The following is a 20,234-nucleotide window of genomic DNA, read 5'->3' as shown; positions in this document are numbered from 1 at the left end:
AATTATTAGAGATTTAGAACAATTTCTCATGTGCTTATTGATAGTTTTGATTTCTTTATCTGAAAATTGCCTATTCATGTCCCTTGCCCATTTACCAATTGGAGAATGGCTTGATTTTTTGTACAACTGATTTAGCTCCTTGTACATTTGAGTAATTAGGCCTTTGTCAGAGTTTTTTGTTATAAAGATTTTTTTCCCAGTTTGTTGTTTCCCTTATGATTTTAGTTGCATTGTTTTTGTTTGTACAAAACCTTTTTAATTTAATGTAATTGAAATTATTTATTTTACATTTTGTAATTTTTTCTAACTCTTGCTTGGTTTTAAAATCTTTGCTTTCCCAGAGATCAGACAAGTATGCTATTCTGTGTTCACCTAATTTTCTTATAGTTTCCTCTTTATATTCAAGTCATTCACCCGCTCTGAATTTACCTTGGTGTAGGGTACCACTTTCTCTTCATAAAAAAATAAAATAAAATAAACTTACCGTAGTTCCCCAATTCTTTGCGTAACAAACCCAATCTCCTCAGTCGAACACTTAAAACTCTCCCATCCTACTTCTGGCCCTCTTCTACTTTTTCCAAATTCATCTCTTATTGCCCCCAAGATACTCTTTTCATCCTAAGTCACACTTCTGTTTCCCATACATGTTTCATTTGTTTTTGCTATAGCACTTTTACATATGCCATGCTCTTTTTTGGGAAAGAGCTCTCTTCTTTTCTCCAATAATCCATGTTCTCCACTCCTTCTAGAGCTAACACAAAACTTACCTCTTCTGAGAATTTTTTCTGGATTATCATGAACTCCACTCTGATCTTTCTTTATTACAGACTTCTTCAATATTTATGCCATATTATTTCAGATTTGCTTGTATATTCTTCTCTCATTATGGCACTGCTCCTTTATAGAATCTTACTTGAATTTCTGTATCACAGAACTACTAATTCTCCCTTCTCTAAAGAGCACCTCCCAATTTTCAGATCACTAAGATATCCAACTTCTAGAAGGACAACCAAGTTCTTTCATTGTCAAATACTTCCCCCCAAAGTGTACTGTTCTAGTCTCCTACTATTAGCTAGATCTGTGTTAATGGAATTAGCTCTAGTCCATTCATAGTCAAAACTCTACCTACCCAAGATAATGTCATCCCCACCTCCCTTAGTGGGGAGGAGGATGAGTTACCCACACGTGACAATAAGTAACAAATCAAGAACAAGGGACTGCCCTTTGGGAAGTCCAAATCAGTGTAGAGGCTGCCATTTGTCCACTTGAATTAGAGGTGGACCCCACGGGAAGTGAGGAGAGACACTATCTCTTTAAGTATGTTGGTTACTTCCTGCTAAGAGAGTTCCCGCTTTGAACTTGGTGCTGAAGGATCTCGGATGAGACCTCAGGCAGCTTCTACTCTGAATGGTCACATGGGTAAGTTAGGCTGACTTTCTTGGCCTACCTTGCCGTTTTTCCAAGACTCTACCTTAAGTAGGCTCTAGCCTATCTGATTGCTAGGCCTTGTGGCTTGTAGTCTAATTTATTTAGCCTTTTAACATTCTCTCTCCGTCCAGGCCTCTGCAGGCCTGGACTATCCTCTCCCTCTCTTTATTTCCTTACCTTTTACCTTCCTAATTGTAAATAAAATATCTTAAACCCGATCCTGACTTGGGTCTATTTTAATTACGGAATCAATCTGAATTGTTGATTCCTGGCGGCCACACTTTAAATATATATCTATAAAATATCTAAAATCTCCCTCTTACAGATCAAGTACCACTCTATCTGGTTTCCATTAGAATCTAGGTTTGAGAAGGAATGTGAAATATCTGCTGTAAGGCAGACTCTGTATTACCTCTGATTATGAATGGAATCAAATCTAAACCTTGCAGTACAACTGTTGATAAGTCTGATGGAGGCAAATTAACAATAGGGAAATGTAATAAAGGAAGCACAACTAGGGCTTGGCAACAAATGTCTTCAGAGATGCACAGAAAAATAATTTCAGCAACCTGATGATTTCATAAAATTCTATGTATGAAAGATGTCTTTTGCATTATACATGATTTCATCTTAGGGCTCATATTTACTATTGTCAGTGACTTGGATAAAGAAATTGAAAGAACATACAACAATTTTGCCTTTCAACTTTGTAAATGATGCAAAATTAAGTATAACAGGGGGCAGCTGGGTAGCTCAGTGGATTGAGAGTCAGGCCTAGAGACAGGAGGTCCTATGTTCAAATCCATCCTCAGAAGCTTCCCAGCTGTGTGACCCTGGGCAAGTCACTTGACCCCCATTGCCCACCCTTACCACTCTTCCACCTAGGAGCCAATACACAGAAGTTAAGGGTTTAAAAAAAAATTAAGTATAACAGCAAAGCAAGAAGATCTAAAGAAGTTAAATTAAAAATAATTTAAACAGGTCCTCCTTAGAAAGATGAATAAAAAGGTAAGAGTCCTTTTCATCATACTAAAAGGAAATGAGAGACATCATTTCATAGGATTCCTGGTAATGTCGCTTAAATGGCAGTAAAACATGAATTATCAAAAACAGCTAAAGAAAGCTAAAGAAACACAACCATGGTACGAAACAAATTAATTCAAACTTCCATTTTATCAAATGTTAGAGAAGGAAATAAAACTATACCTGGGATGATGCTCCATCACCAAGATGTGGTTTTAAATAAAGACTAGAGAGTTGCTCAGCACGCATTAGATACTCTGCTGTCCGTTTCTTCACTGCTTCTCGACGCGTGGGGCTTGACTCACCTAAGATTTAATATAGAAAGTGGGTACATTTAGTATAGAATTTAGTATAGAAAGTTCATTCTATTATATGGTAAATTCTAGATTAACTAGTTTTAAGATGAACCTAATATCTACTTACTTGAATATGTAGTCATTTTGCACATTTCTTTGCTCATTAACATTTATACCAGAAAGAAAAATCAACTCAAAACTGATAAGTAGACTGAAACTAATGAATAAAATGAGTTTCGTGCATTTTTATTTAGATTATGTCTGTCTCCCATTACTAAATTTATTTAAGAATTAGCAATATTACACAGTAACTGAAATGTCCCCACATTACTTATCACACAAAGATAATTTTCAATATAGATATTTAAGTCTTTCAGCCTACAAGTATCTGCAGATAGACATAAAAAATTGTTTCCATCTTTATTTTTCTCTAAAAAACAAATGCCATGATAAATTTCTTTCTACTCTGAAGAACAGACTTTTTTTAAACTACTGAAGCCTCAAAGAAAAATTGTCAGAGGATCATACATTAAGAGCAGGAGAAGACCTAAAAGATGATCTAATCCAAACCCCTCATTCTACAGATGAGGCAGCCAAGGCCCAGAGAGGTTAAGTCAACAAGATTCATTAAATGCCTACTACATAGCAAGCTAACTGCTAAGAAACAAAGAAAGGCAAAAACATTCCTTGACTTCAAGGAACTCACAATCTAATTGAGTGATTTGCTCAAGGTCATAGATTTTAGTAAGCAGCAGAGCTGATAGACAAACATAGGTCATCCTTTAATTCAGTGCTCTTCCCCACAAATATTTGGGTCATTTCTTCTTTTTGTAAGTTGTCTCTTTTTGAAATTTCCTTTTCTTTGCCACATACTAAATTCTTTCCATAATATTGGTACAGCTGATTTAAAAACGATGTTTTTTGAAGTTCTTTTATTCTAGACCCATTCATTTTTATCACCCCTTCTAACTGATGATAATTCATAGAATTACAGACTTTTAGAAGTAGAATGGTTGGATTTCGAAGATTACCTAGTTCAATCCCCTCCTCAAATCAGTGTTAAAGTATCTATTTCTAGCTCTAACCTTGGGAACTGACTTTGAAATATTCAATATGGAATTTCTTAAATGAAGATAATCATGCTAACTTGTCTGTGAAAAATAAATGTCTGTCAAAAATAAAGCAAAATATGTAAATAAAAATATTAAATATTACCATATGCTGCTAATACTTTACAGATAATAATTACCAACAAAATCAGTGAATTTAAGAACCTATCAATTATACTCAAATAGTTATCAAAAATATTTTTAAACAAGTTCACAGAACTCTGTGTGCAAGTTAAGGCCCCCTATTTATAGGCTGTGAATTCTTCCAAATATTCCTAATTTTAGCTGGCATCATTATGGTAGCATTAAGGAATAGTTTGGTCTAACCATTTACACAGGAAAAACAAAATGAAGAAAGAATCCAAATCTTCTGACTTGAAAATTAGTGATTTTTTTCATTATATATCATATTTTCCAACCCTGAAAATTATTTCTTTAAAATGAATTTTAAAATTATTTTTCTGTTTCTCAAATATATGCACAAATGCAAATCTATAATGTGATTAAATAATAATGTTTTTAGCATCATCAAAGTTACTGTCTTATTGATTTGAACACTGGCACCATGTGCATGTGTGTGTGCCTGTGCATGCATGTATATGTGTGTGTATTAGACATCAAAAATAGACATCAAAAATAGACAAGTAGCCCCAGATTTAACAGAAAGAAAATAGGCTGTATTACTCTGGGAAACTACAAAGTACCTTTTATGTCCCAAAACTTCTCCTTTAAATAAATGTTCATCTTTTTGTTGTTGGTGGTTGCTGTGTTATAAATAATTTTGATTATCATCTGGCTATGACGCACTATAGGCTCTGGACAATTAAAAGAAGCATCTCTCAGAGGACAATGGAAAGGTGTGTGGTAGGTATGAAGGTGTGAGTTGGCTAACAAATAAGAAATTATGGTAAAGAAATGGATGTCATCAAAATATTTCATCTAAGAAGGGTATGATTAAAAAATATGAAGGAAAAAAATTTTTAGAGTAATAGATATATCCCCAATTGATAATGGGCCAAATGGCCCAAATGGGCAGCTTTCCAAAGACCTGCCAAATATAAATAACTATATGAAAACATGTTCAAAATTACTAAACTAAAAAAATTTAAAGCAATTCTTAGATTTCATCTCTCACTATGCAAATTAGCAAAGATGACAAAGAAGGAGAAGAGTCAACAGTAGCAGGGCTACTGGAGAGGCAAGATAGGTACACTGATGTAATGTTGGAAGAAATTCATACTCCTTAAGAAAAAGCCAATATTAATGTGTGTGATTAATATTGAAATGCTCTATCATCCAAGGATTTCTTTGAAAACTAAAATTATTATTCATTTACAAAAAAGAATTAAGTTATTTATCCATTAAAGTACTCAAAGTCAATTGTGCAATAAGGAGAAATAGAAAGTAAAACTATAAAGAATGAAGGGCCTTAATATACCCCTTACAGAGCTACATAATTATAATCAAATGAAATTTTTAAAAAAGAATTTCTTTAAACATAATTTTAGAAAAATGAGATATGATAGATATCTAGTGCCTGTTGAATAGAAAAAAAGGAATATATTGCACTTTTACAAAAATCCACCATACAGGGGCAGCTGGGTGGCTCAGTGGATTGAGAACCAGGCCTAGAGACGGGGGGTCCTAGGTTCAAATCTGGTCTCAGATACTTCCTAGCTATGTGACCATGGGCAAGTCACTTAACCCCCATTGCCTAACCCTTACCACTCTTCTGCCTTGGAGCCAATACACAGTATTGACTCCAAATGGAAGGTAAGGGTTTAAAAAAAATACCATAAGAGAAAAAAATTAGGGATTAAGTATAGGCAATGAAAGAACAAAATTATTTTTTCCAAATGATATGACAGTGTACTTAAAGAACCCTAGCGAGTCAACTAAAAAGTTGATATAATAACTTCAGTAAAGATACATAATATGAAAGTCACATAAATCATCAGTATTTTGATGACATAATATATAACACATAGTATACTCTATGATGTAATAAAAACTAGCAATGAGATAGAGGGATTCCATTTAAAATAACCAAATCTATAAAATGTTGGAAAGGTCACCTACTAAGAAATACAGGAATTATATGAATATAACTATAAAACATTGTTTAACATAATAAAAACAAAACTAAATTAGAGAACTATTAATTGCTCAATGTTAGGCTGGGTCAATGTAATAAAAAGGACAGTACTATCAAAAGAATTTACTTGTTCAGTGCAATACCTATCAAATTACCAAAAGCCTACTTTTAAAAACTACAAAAAATAATAAAATTCATCTAGAGAAAAAAAAGGACCTGAAAGGAAATAATGAAAGAAACTGGGGAGAAGAGCCTAGCAATACCATATCTCAAACTATATTACAAATTAGTAATTATCAAAATAACTTGGAACTGGTTAAAAATTAGAGTCATTTAGTGGAACAGATTAGGAACGTGACACATAGCAAGAAATAAACCAAACCTATAGTTAATAAATCCAAAGCCCTCAACTACAGAGGTAAGGTTTCACTTTTGAATAAAAAAAAAAAAAAACTTTTGAGAAAACTGGACAGCAGTCTGGCTAGAATTAGATTTAGACCAACATTTTGCACCATATACCAAAATAAGTGCCAAACAGATATAGTATGGCCTAGATGTAACAGGTCAAACCATAAACAAATTAGAGGAACAAGAAGTAAATTATCTTTCAGATCTGTGGAAAAGGTAAAGTTCATGGCCAAGCAAGAGATAGAAAACATAACAGAAGATAAAATAAGCAATTTTATTACTTTTTTACATAAATAAAACCAATGTAACTAAGACTAAAAAGGAAATAGTTAACTGAAAAAAATATTTGCAATCTCTAATAAGGAAAGGTCTTATTACCAAGATACATAAGGAACTGATCCAAATGCAAATTAAAGGAATCCCTTGGTTCTACTTCACACCCACCAATTTGACAAAGCCGACTAAAAAAAAGAGATGACAAATTTTGAAGGAGCTACAGGAAAACAGGTACATTTAATACACTGTTGGTAGAGCTGTGAATTGAGTGAATTGAGAACCATGTCCAAAAAGTTACTAATGTATACATGTCCTTTGATCCAGCAACAACACTTCTATGCTTACCCACCAAGAAAAAAAAAAGATCCTACATATACAAAAATACTTACAGCTACTCTTTTTGTCCTATTCACTCCAAGTCCTCATTGGTTACTTAACCCAGGCTACCACCATATCATCATCCAAAGTCTCAGCCACATTGAAACTACCATATTCTTTAGTCAGCTCCAACTCTGGAGTAACCCACTGTTTTGGAACCCACCTGCATTCCATCTCTACTCTCTTTTTCTCAGTTCTTCAACACATCAGATTTGCCCTCTCCACCTTTCCACTATGCTCTCTGGGATGCTGCTCCACAGGTTACAAATTTGCTTTCATGTCAAGTCTTCTTTTCTTACTATTTCCCATCTCCTTTCACTCACTGAGAGTTCTTTCCTGATAACACAGTGTCCTTGGCCACCTCTTTCAGCCCTGATGGTACTTTCATTCATACTCCCTGACACACTGGTCATGGTAAAAATCTGGAATTCTCCTTGCTCCTTGTTGCCAATTCTAGACTCTTCCTCTGTAACTCTCACTCAGGAACTTCTCTCCTCCTTTGAGGTTCATCCAGACCATATTTATCACCCAAATGAGATTATGGTAGCTAAAATCCATCAACCAGTAGGGTACTCTCCTTTTTTCCTCAGTGCATTCAATATCATCATTATCTTTTTCTCTTTGCTAATTCCTGCCTTCATACTACGATCTTTGATACATATGTGTGTATATTTATATATATATCTCAATAATTTCTCAAACATGCTATCTTCCCAATTTCTCATTTTATTCATTTCCCACAACCTTCTCCTCCATCTCATCTCAGATACAAAGAGATAGTCATCCTATTGATCTTGCCATCACACATAAGTGTTCAACTTTCATATTCATAAACTCTGAAATTCTTTTATCGATTGTCATTTTTATCACTCCATCTTCTCCTCTGACTTAAAATTCCTAAACCTGTACTTAGTCTTCACCATTAACAGCCAATCCTGCTACTTAGTTCTTTCACAGACCATCACTCCCATATTAGCTACCCTCTCTTCCCTTTTCCATCTTGATTCTATGATAAATCCTTGCCCTATTATGCTATTACTTATTTTACCCTAAGAAACCCTAATCTTGCATTACTTTCATTCCTATTCAAGTGATACTGAAAGTGGCTAGAAAAAAGCATCCCGCAATGTTAAATGAGTCTACTACTCATACTCACCAGGTCCTAACTTTAACAAGACAATTACTTTATACCTCCCTAATCAATTTACTACCCCACTTAATAATAGTGTTTTTTCTGAAACCTTTTCATAGTTTCTTAAACTTCCCATGGCAACCCCGCCCCATTCTCTCAGCTCAGAATCTTGCCTCATTTTTCCCTGAAGATGCTGAGATTATTCCTGGAGAGTCTTCTTTTCTTCACTCCTCATCTTATATCTTACCTCTAATTCACATAAAAAGGTAAATTTTCCTCCTGTCAGGGAAAACCCTTCTTCGTGTACCTACGCTATCCAATTCCTTTCCATCTTCTCTAGATGATTTGGCTTCCATCATCCTCATTCTCTCACTAATCTTTAAACTCTCTTGACATATAAGCTGCTTCATAATGCCTAAGGCATTCCCACATCTTCCAGCTAATTACTGGTTTTGTGTTATATCTCCTCACTCTGGTAGAAAGAAGGTCATCTAAAATCTACAAGTCCTTTCCTCTTTCTTTTTAAATTTGAATTATCTGGCTTCAGATCCCAGCTGAAACTACTTTCTTCAAAGTTACCAATGATTTCCTAACTGTCAAATCTAATGACTGTTACTCAATCTTCCTCTTTGATCTTTTGGCAGCCTTTAACATTGTCAAGTAGCCGTGGTTATCACTAGTATCTATCACATTAGAAAGAATATCCAAACCAATATACTTTATTCTATTTTGTTTCATTTTGTTTTACAAGATCAGCCTCATAAAGAAACATAGTTTTATGAAATGGTCTTGGTGGTTGTAGATTTTTTATTTTTTAAGTTTACCCAGTTCTTCATACTTTTCCTCTCTAGTTTTCTGTGATATGACTCTCTCCTATTTTTCCTACTATCTGTCAGACCAATTCCTTTTCAGTGTGCTTTCCAGGGTCTTCATCCAAGTCACACTACTAATCATGGGTATCTCCCAAGACTCTGTCCTGGTCCCTCTACTTATCTCTTCTATACTTGGAGATCTCTTCAGCTCCCATGGATTCAATTATAAATCTGTATGAAGAAGATTCTCAGAAATCTCTCTTGCTCTCCAGGCTTATTTTCCAAATGCTTATTGGACCTCTCAGACTGGATGTTCCACAGGCATCTTAAACTCAACAGAACCAAAACTGAACTCCTCTTTCCCAAAAAATTCTCCTAACTCCCTAGCTTTTTTTTACAATTGAGGCACCACCACCCTCTTAGTCACCCAACCTCCCAACTAGATATCACCCTCAAATCCTCACTCTATCATCTTCTATATATAATCTATTGCCAAGAACTTTTGATTCTATCTTCCAACACCTCTTGTATGCTCTCCTTTCTCTCTTCTGACACCATCATCATCATCACCATGGTAAAGGCATGCTCTCATAATCTCATGCTTTGACTACTACAATAGCCTGCTGGTTGGTCTCCCTGACTCAAGTCTCTCAGTACTATAGCCCATCCTTCCCTCAGCACAGGTTTGACCATGTCACCCTCCCTCCCATTCAATAAACTCCAGTAGCTTCCTGTTACCTCCAATATCCTGGCTTTTAAAATCCTTAATAATCTGATTCCTTCCTACCTTTCCACTTTCTTATACTTTACTTCCCTCTACATTTACTATAATCCCCCTACAATGGCCTCCTTGTTCCTCCTGCAAAACACTCCAATTACAGCCTCTGTGCATTTCTACTGGCTAAACGTCATGCTTGGAATTCTTTCCCTTCTAATCTCTGTCTCCTAGATTCCTTGTCTTCCTTCAGTCTTAGCTAAAATTCTATCTTCTTCAAGAAGTCTTTCCTGAGGCTCTCAAAAAGCTAGTGCCTTAATTTTAAGGTTAATTCCAGAATATTCTTTACATAATTTCTATGTACCTAGTTGATTTATAAATTGTCTCCTTAGAATGAGAACTCCTTAAGGACAATGACTGTATTTCTTTTTCTTTATATCCTCAATACATAGCACAGTCTCTGGCCTTTTCTTAGATACTAAGTTGAAACTAAAAGCATAGACATCAATTGAAGAAAGTTTACAAATTATGGCATGTGAATATAATAGAATACTTGCAATGAAAAATATGACCATTTTAGATAAACCTAGAAAGATCTGTGTGGACTTAAAAAAAATGAACTGAGTATCCCAAATAGGTCAAAGACAGGGTGAAAGGATCTACTTGTGCAAAAACATTTATAACATCCCTTTTTGTGTTGACAAGGACCCAGAAGCTGAAAAGACATCCATCAATTAAGGAATATCTGAACAAGCTATGGTATGTGATTATAATGGAATATTATTGTGCCAAAGAAATGATGAGCAGCACAATCACAAAGAAATGTGGAAAGACCTATATGAAGTGAAGTGAGAGCCAAGAGAACACTGTATACACTAAGAGCAATAAAGTACAATGATCAACTGTGAAAGACTTAACTATTATGAGTAATGTGAGGAGCAAGATCAACTCCATGAGACTCAGGATGAAAAAGGCTCTCCACTGCAATAGGACTGACAAAGTCTGAATGCAGATTGAAGCAAACCATTCTGCACTTCATTTCATTTCCTCCATGAATTTTTCTCTAATGTAAGCAATGTGTCTTTTTTCATACTATGATGACCATGGAAATATGTATTATATGATAACATATCTACCACTCATATCATATTGCATGATATCTTGGGGACAGGGGGAGGTGGAAAGGAAAGAGAGAACATGGATTGAAAAATGTCAAAAAACAATTATTGAAAATTGTATTGACATATAAAAGTTTTCCATATTGACATATGGAAAAAATTAAAATTAAAAAACATGAACAGAACCTGAAAAAAGAATTCTAATACAACATAAATAATATGAAAACATAAAGTTCTAAAAGACTTAAGAGCTGAACAGCACAACAATAAATCATCATTTCAAAGGACTAATGATGAAGAATTGAAGAGTTGCTCTACAACTCATAACAAAGAGGAGACAGATTAATATACAGAATGAGATACAATTTTTTTGGCATGGCCAATAATGGAATTTGTTTTGCTTGATAGTGCTTATTCTTTTATGAGGATTGTATTTCTTTTTTTCCCCACTTAGGTTTGGGAGAGTGAGGCTGAGAGGAAGAAAAAAAAATGTTTAGTAATTGAACCCAAAAAAGAACATAAGCACCTTGAGGACAGAGATCATTTCTTTTTTTCTCTTATTTTCATCATCTAGCTCAGTTCCTGGCAAAAGGTTCATGTTTAATAAATACTTATTTAATGAAAAATAAAATTCAGTTCTAGAATATAAACTAAAAATTATGTCTCCTAATTCTGTTACTCTGTCACTATGTCCCATTTTATCTTTTTATCAATCTCTTTGACTTTGCTCCATATACTTTCTACAATATCTGTACTCACTTTCATTAAGTGCACATGGCTATCACTAGCATCCATCACATAAAAAAGAATATCCAAACCAACCTGCTTTTTTTGTTTTGTTTTGTTTAGTTTTACAACTTCAGTCTCATAAAGGCATATAGTTTTCTGAAATGGCCTTGGTGGTTGTAGATTTTTTAAGTGCTAGTCTATTATATTTAATAACATTTTATTTTTCAGGTTTGTTCCACCATCTCTGCCTCATCCTAAGTGTTCCGACAACAAAAGACAACCTTGAAAAGAAAAGAGATTTATGGTTCTGCACATCTACCATGACTCGGGAGCCATCAGTCCTTTAGTATACAGCATGAACTGGTCAGCCAGGGTATTATTTTTCCATTAGCATTTAACCAATACTCAGCTAACAATTTCTTAAACTAAGCATCCTATGGCACCTAGAAGTTCTCAGCGTTATCTAAATACAGAAGAAGAAAAAAGCTATTGAAACTCATGCCCAAACACTCCTTCAATTATATCTGTTTTCAATGCTACTGAAAAACTTTTGTGGTTTCTACAAAAGTGAAGGAATACTGATCCAGTAGATGATATGAATACTGAATGTATACAGCTATAGTCTTCTCTTGTATTTTAAAATTTCCTTCTCTTCTATACATATGTCTTACTTAGGATTAACAAAGAAATTACTCAAAAAATAATCTTTCCCTAACTGCTCCCCTGGAAAAACGCTAGGACAAGGCCTTAGTGAGGATAACCTTTCCCAAGGAAAATCATTGCCCTGAAAGTTTTCCTTTATGTTCCAAAATTAAATTATTTTAAAAGATTAACATGCAACCAAGGGATGATAAGAGGAACCGAAGAAGGTAAGTGTGAAGTACATACACAAAAGATAGAAAGAAAATCTACTTAATGAGATCAAGAAAGAAAAGGCCAGAAACAGCTGGAAATATCTATTTAGGGAATACTACATCAATGACAATTTTATGACTGGGATACTGATGGACCTGTAACTACTTCCCTATTTCCACCCACTAGATGTGAGTTAGGTCCTGTTAATAAAACTTTTCAGAACCTAAAGCCAAATACAATTGTCTTTTTAAATCTATTGGATACATGCAACATTTTTTAAAAGAGGACAAAAATCAATAGACTTGCTGATTATGAATTATTCCTTTCATTCAAAAGTTTTTGAAACTTTTCAGTTTATGCCTTACTAGCATAAAGAATACAAACTTTCAATCTATCTTTAAATGCTTTAAATTGTTTAAAAGGATTTATTTACCCTGCTATACCCAAAATAAGTCATCTTAGGAACCAATTCAGGATCCCACTCAATTCATAACAAGAGAAATATTCCTACACTCTCCATTCCTTTCAAAATTATATATATATGTATACATATACATCTGTATGTATATGTATACATACATATATATAGAGAGATATATATCATGATTCCCAATCCCATCTGTTCAAGGATATATTATCTCCCCAACCATTATGACCAGGGACAATGATACGTATAGCCTGAATCTTTTATTATCAGGTATCACAATTAGTGACCAACTCATATACAGGAAAACTCCAGCAAATGTACTTCATCCAGGGACTCCAATTTGACAAGAAATAAAATTTATTTCTCCCTTTCTCTTCAGTTTATCATTACCATCTTTCCTTTTATCCTATGTTAACAAAAAAGAGAAGAGAGGCATAGGCTACCTGCTCATAAATTTCATAAACATAAATTTTCAGGTAACAGATATAGAACTATTATCATTCAACAAATACTGATTCACATGTATGTTATACATGTGGTGTTTTTGGAGGATAGAAAGTTATATAAAGACATCCCTGCCTCATAAATGTGGTAACAGGAGAAAGCAATCAGGGTTCAATAACTTAAATAAATGAGAAATAAACATTTAACTTCTTCTCAATGTCCTTGGTAACTCTTTACTACCATTCTTACAACTCATTATTCAACATAAACTAGCAATGATTTTTCCATTTAGATGTTTCCTTTTGTTTGGTGGATTGGGGGGAGGCGAATTGGAAATCTGACAGATACTTACATTTCTTCTGATCAGGATCAAAGCTTTTTCTTTGATCACTGAGATTAAATCAACCCTGTCATTTTAATGTTTAAAAACTATTCTGCTAAAGATATAAAAATGTGGTGATGCTGATGACAGAGACCTTCTAATAAAAACCCTTCGAGAATCCTCATCTATCTCTCCGCATTTGGTATAGAGCAGCTGTGCCTCACACAGATTCACATGAATGAAAATATTTAGGCGAGAAACCACCCACTTAGTTTATTTTCCATATGACTTTCCTGTAATTATTTTGTAAACTGTTCACACAACAATACATAAAAACATCTGCAAAAACAGGTAATTAATGTGTCAAGCCAAACTAATGCATTTTTTATGGTGTCCATGCTTCGTCAACTGTAATTATAACTCTTTTTAAGCAAATGATGATGTGTTTGTTGCAATGTGCAAGTGGTTATTTTAGATGCTCTGTTTACTCTTCATACAAACTGAATATAAAACTCCATAGCTACTTTACTGCACATCAAAGCTTTACCTAGAATTTTGCAGAAGAACAAATGACTCACTTCTTTCCTTTATGTAATTTCCAATGAATATTTTCATCATAAACAAAAGCTGGGATTCAGGTAACCATCATTCAAAGAATGTAAACTAGTATGAGAACATAGAAGCACCTTGTGGTAGTTGAGACTTTCTTCCTTTAATTTTATTCCACTTGGAAGATGGCATATAACACCAATGATTTACCATCTACTTAGAATGCTTACATATTATTGATTAGAAGGTTAATTTTTTTTTGTAATGGTATGGTATTCAGCCTCAATGTCAGATATCTTATGAAATTCTACCTAAAAGAAGCAATGTAAAACCCTATTGTACTTGGGACTAATAATCTGAGCAAGGGAGAGGGAGATTATTGGTGAGATAGTGATATATAGACAGACAAAGATATATACACACATAGATATGTACACCTTAAATAGATGTGCATAAATATCACTGTAACAATCTAACTATTGATAATTCCCTATAGATATCCTTAAGGTTTATGGACATGCAGTCTCTCTCTAAAATTCTTTCTCTCTTCTGTACATCTGACAGGGACTAAGTTTTTTGGGGTTTGTTTTTTTTTCTTTTTACCTAAATATAAGGCATACTTTTTTATTTCTTCTATGATCCTCTTTCTGCAAAAGAGAAAAAAAAATAAAGTCACTGGAACCAAATTATACCTAGTTTATCCAGAACCATGAGAAAAGGATTTATTCTGAGTAAACCACCTCTCCTGAGCTGGAAGCAGGGCTTGTGGGTTATGGAAGACTTAAGTTCAAGTCCTACTTCTAATACTTAACAACTCCATGACTATAAGCAAATTGATCAATCTCCACAAACCTCAGTTTCCTCATCTACCTGTGGTACACAACTTGAAGGGTTGCTATCTGACCAAAATGGGAGCTAATGTATGCAAAATGTTTTACAAATAGTAAAAGCATATGAAAATTTCAACTATTATTATTCCCACAGAAAATTAAACCAGGATTATCTTTTTAAATGTCAAAACTTCTTCAAAAAAAAAAAAAAACCCTTACCTTCCATCTTAGAATCAATACTATATACTGGTTCCAAGGCAGAAGAGCAGTAGGCAATGGAGGTTAAGTGGCTTGCCCAGAATCACACAGGAAGTGTCTGAGGCCAGATTTGGATCTAGGACCTCCTGTCTCTAGGCCTGGCTCTCAATCCACTGAGCCACCCAGCTGCCCCTTCACTTTTATTTTTTGATAAAAAAAATTTTTTAACAAAAATAATAACCAATAAGCATTTATATAGAACTTTGAGTGTGCACTTCACAAATATTATTTCATTCAATACCAAAACTCTGCGAGGTAGATACTATTATCCCCATTTCACATGTAAGAACATTGTGGATGAGAAGTGAAATCATTTGCCTGCAGTCAAACTACTAGTAAATATCTGAGGTGGCAAGTTTCAAACCAGTCTCCCTAAATACAGGTCTAGTGCTTTATGTACTGTGCCATCTAGCTGCTTCCCAAATTGTACTAAATATCATAATTTCTTATAAAGGTAGTCTTATTTTCAGAGAAAAGATATGTTTTAAATTAAAAAAATATATTCTATAGTCTTGTGATGTAGAAACTATTATTATCCCCATTTTACAGACAAGGCCTGAGACTAAAACAGATAAGGACTTAGGCTAAGGGATTAAATTAAACCCATGGTCACAGAGCTAATAAATAATTGAAGTAGGATTCAAACTCAGTTCTTCCTAATTCTAATTCCAGTACATACACTACACCACCTAATAACTATGAGAAAAACAATTGATCTCATTTTACAATTACTCAACACATACATGAATTCAGGTATATGTGAGGCAATCAAAGAAAAATATATAAAATAAAAATGTTTAATTTTGCACTAAATCCACACGCTCTTTTCCCAAGCAGCATAAAGTCTCTCAGCAGTTCACCCAATCATTGCCGTTCCTGCTCCAAGAAGCATTGGTGTGTCGTTACATTGTTTTGTGCCAGACATTAGCTCCATCAGGCTTTGTCAGGAGTTCTAGCTCCTTACAAATTGTGTCAATGTTAGAGCAATGTTTCTCTTTGCTTCATTAATGCTATTTTATTATTAATAATGGCTCCAGAGTATAAGAGTAATGATGCTGATAGCTCTGAAAAGCCTAAGAAAAGTCACAAAGTGCCTACGTATGTTCATATATGAAATATTTATTAAATAATGGGGTTCCTTAGTATGCACAATTCTCAGCTTCCAGGAAGGGTCTTGGAACCTACTGGTTGCATAAAATGAGGCCCCACTGTTAAGACTTGTGTAGATTGAGGGGCAGCTGGGTGACTCAATGGATTGAGAACCAGGCCCAGAATTGGGAGGTCATGAGTTCGAATTTGGCCTCAGACACTTCCTAGCTGTGTGACCTTGGGCAAGTTACTTACCCCAACCCCCACTGCCTAACCCTTATCACTCTTCTGCCTTAGAACCAATAAATAGTTTTGATTCTAAGATGGAAAGTAAGGGCTTAAAAAAAAAAAGACTTAAAGACTGATCAAACTAAACATTAACAAATATCATGTGGATTCAAGGCCACTAGATGACTCAGTGAACAGTGCCAGACGTGCAGCCAGGAAGATCTAAGTTCAAATCCAAAGCTTCTTAAAATCTGCTATCTAGCACTAGAAGAGCAGTACAGAGGATAAAGGGCCAGGCCTGGAGTCAGGGGAACCTTACTTCAAATCTGGCCTTAGCCACTAACCAGCTATGTAAACCTGGGCAAGCCACTTAACAGCTCTCTTTTTTCATATGTAAAATGGTTATAATAAAAAACACCTACCTCCCAGGGTTATTGTGAAGACAAAATGAGATATTTATAAAGCATTCTGTAAACCTTATAGTGCTATAGAAAAGCTAACTATTTTTATTCTTATTGCTGTTGTTATTATCTTCCACTGATATGATAGTGTTATTATCTTCCCGATGATATGATAATGATAAGAAGTTTGCTTGTATTTGTATTTCCAATGCCTAATACACAATAATTACTTAATAAATGCTTTATCTATCTTTAGATAATATTAGGTAAGTCTAAGGGATTTTTAGCTAGAAGGCACCTTAAAAAATATCATCGAATCCATCAAATCTTTATTTAACAGATAAGAAAACAGAGGCCAGAAGTAGCTGGGAGGCTCAGTGGATTGAGAACCAGGTCTAAAGACAAGACATCCTAGGTTCAAATCTGGCCTCTGACACTTCCTAGCTATGTGACCCTGAACAAGTCACTTAATCCCCACTGCCTAGCCCTTACCAGAAGCTAAGGGTTAAAAGAGAGAGAGAGAGAGAGAGAGAGAGAGAGAGAGAGAGAGAGAGAGAGAGAGAGAGAGAGAGAGAGAGAGAGAGACCAACAAATTAAATGAGGCCCAGGACCACCTATCTCATAGGAGATGATATAGCATATAAAACAAGAGATTGGGAGTTAGAAGACCTGAATTTGAATTCCAGATCTTCTACAAAAAAGAGATCAGGGGGAGTCAAATCACTATTTTAAAATCTTTTAAAAATGTCTAAGACAGAAACTCTTAATTATTCTATGAAAGAAGAGCAAGTGCAAGGCAAAATGTATTAAGTGACTTGCCCGGGTTCACAGTTAAGAAGTATGTTAGGCCAGATATGAAGCTAGTTTTCCTGACTCCAGGCTGAGTGCTCTATAATCTGTGCCACCTAGCTGACCTTGTAGAAACTTTGTTAATTGAAGGAAAATTATAGAAGACTTTTTTTTAAAAATTAGCTGAATTTAATTTATAGCAAACAAAAGCTACAGTTGCAGTCGGGAAAAGGTAAGGGCCATGGGACAATATTTCATGTACTATATATTTTTGTAATTTAAAACATTTCTTCTCTTCAAAAAATAAAGTTACCTTTATTTTCAGGGTAATTCCCTAAATAAAAGGGTTATCCTTTTTCAGCTGATTAGGGAAAAAATGTGGAAGGTAATTTAAATGATTCAGAGAATCATAGTACTTACTAGTTGATGACAAAACTGAGTGCTTTAGACAAGTTTAGGAGGACAAGACAACCACAGTGCCCAGCTATTGCCCCTAAAAACTATGGTTTAAGAGATAATTTAGTCCATCTCTCAGCCTTCTACATCTTCCACATCCAAAGTCTTAATTATTCACCTTCAAATAATTCATTATACTAGCCTTTCAAGCATCCATTCATCTGTTTCTTACTGGGGAAACAGATTTTAAATGCTGTTTCCTTTATTATATTTATATATATATATATGCATATATATATATATATGACTTTATGAGGAAAAGATGGTAATTAAATTTTGGTGAATCATCTTCAGGGAATCAACATGACATAATAGTTAAAATGTTAGATTTACGAATTTTCATTTCTGAAACATACTTCAATACATCAAGGATAAGTGATTTCCCTGGCAGAGATATTCCCTATGCTGATGCAGACTGCTATCTATGATCCTAGTAGATGGTTCTCAGGAGATGCTGTTACTGAAGAAGTGAATCTCCCAGTGGTCAACTCTCTACTGATAAACCTCTATGAACTAAGAGATGGCGGTCCTCAAAAAAGAGAGATCAAGTATATTGGATAAGCCCATACTGAAAGTTTGTCCAGCTTAGTAAGACTTATCAGAGTTTGTACTCCACTGGAATAGGCTTTGAGAACTGAGGGTCACCTCTACATCAGGATGATGAAGAATCCAAATATAAGCTACTTCCCATTTCATATGTGAACACTTCGGGTGCTAAAAGTGGCTGAAAAAAGAATTTTTGTGTAAAGAAAAAAATAATAAAATCCACTTATGAATAAACAGTCTCTGAGATAAAGTACTGAAGAGACACAGAATTTTGTGAGGAATTGGAAGACGTTGTCCTTAGGCTGAACATACATACCTAGAGGACTTGTTTGAAAACAGAGCAACAATTGAGGTAACTGTGGCTACAGGGCATTGTGGTCCATCAGCTCATTTGCATGTGACTGTTATATGGATTTTTGATGTTTTTAACTGATAGAATAGCATAACTATTTGGACACTATGGGAAGATTTTACAAGGATCATATTTTGTAAGGATTAGATAAAGATCACATCTGACAGAAAAATGGATTTCTTGAGTGCTACCTGACAAGGTCAAAGATAAGTCACTGACCCAAAAGAGACACTGAGGCAGTTAAGAAGTCAGAGAGGAAGTTTTGTGAAGAGACAAGAGGAGAGTAAGCTGAAGAGCTAGAATCAAAGGAAGCAGAGGATAGAACATAGAGAAGACTTCAAAGCTGAAACAACAGGTTCTTATCTGCTTTCTTAGGAGCTTCCTGATTAGAAGAGGCATTGCTTTCTTAGTTAGCTGGGAAAAGACTGTAACAACTGCAGGAAAGTCACTGGCTGAGAGCTAAACCCTGCTGCTTTCTGAAGAGCTTCTAAGTTTGTTGCTCCCAGGACCATATAATGTCTGGGAGAGGGAAAACCTTTTAGAGATGTCTTTATCTCCTTCTCTCATCCCCTCTGGTTTGCAATCAAATAATGGAAAAGGAAATCAAAGTTTTGCAAATGTTTTGCTATGAAAATATGCTTGGAGTTAATTGGACAAAGCAGAATCCCTACTAATTTGAAGATCTGAGCATGGCAGTTCTCTGACTTAAGAGAACTACTTTTCACTGAAAGGACATAACACCTTTCTCAGAGCCCTGCTGAGGGTGGCTGTGAGCAAAAACAGCTCAGCATTGCTTCCTTGCTTTTATAGAAAAAGAGAGGCTTTGCACAGCAGGAGGGCAATGAGGACCAGAAATGGAACATCTACCAGAGAAGTGACTTGATATGATGCATATTGTTCCTGAAAGCACCAACGGCATCAAGGTCTGTAATCCAGAGCTATGAGATGCCCTGGGCACAATGGTTTTCCACTCACATGCTTCCTTTTTAGCTTTCTTTAAGTCTTTTCCAGTCAACAAGCATTTATTAAGTCCCCACTATGTGTCAAGCACTGTGCTAAGCCCTAGAAATACCAAAGACAGGATGGAATGGGATCTAAGTGTGTGTCCATTCTCCCCCATGGACACTATAGACCATGGGTACTGGTGGGAGAATATGACCCAGTTCCAG

At 34.9% G+C, this 20,234-nt stretch overlaps 1 protein-coding gene across 1 annotated transcript in view; it reads right to left on the bottom strand.

The window, feature by feature from the left end:
* Positions 1-20,234, bottom strand: part of RPS6KC1 (ribosomal protein S6 kinase C1) — a 203,602-nt gene that overhangs the window by 89,087 nt on the left and 94,281 nt on the right. The window contains exon 9 of the mRNA XM_044674955.1: positions 2,635-2,756. Coding sequence (XP_044530890.1) covers positions 2,635-2,756 — 122 coding nt within the window. The remainder of the gene's footprint in view (positions 1-2,634; positions 2,757-20,234) is intronic.

Source organism: Gracilinanus agilis, chromosome 4, assembly GCF_016433145.1.
Source record: "Gracilinanus agilis isolate LMUSP501 chromosome 4, AgileGrace, whole genome shotgun sequence".
Lineage (NCBI taxonomy): Eukaryota > Metazoa > Chordata > Mammalia > Didelphimorphia > Didelphidae > Gracilinanus > Gracilinanus agilis.
Note: the sequence above shows the minus strand (reverse complement) of the source record. Positions and strands in the feature narration are given on the sequence as shown.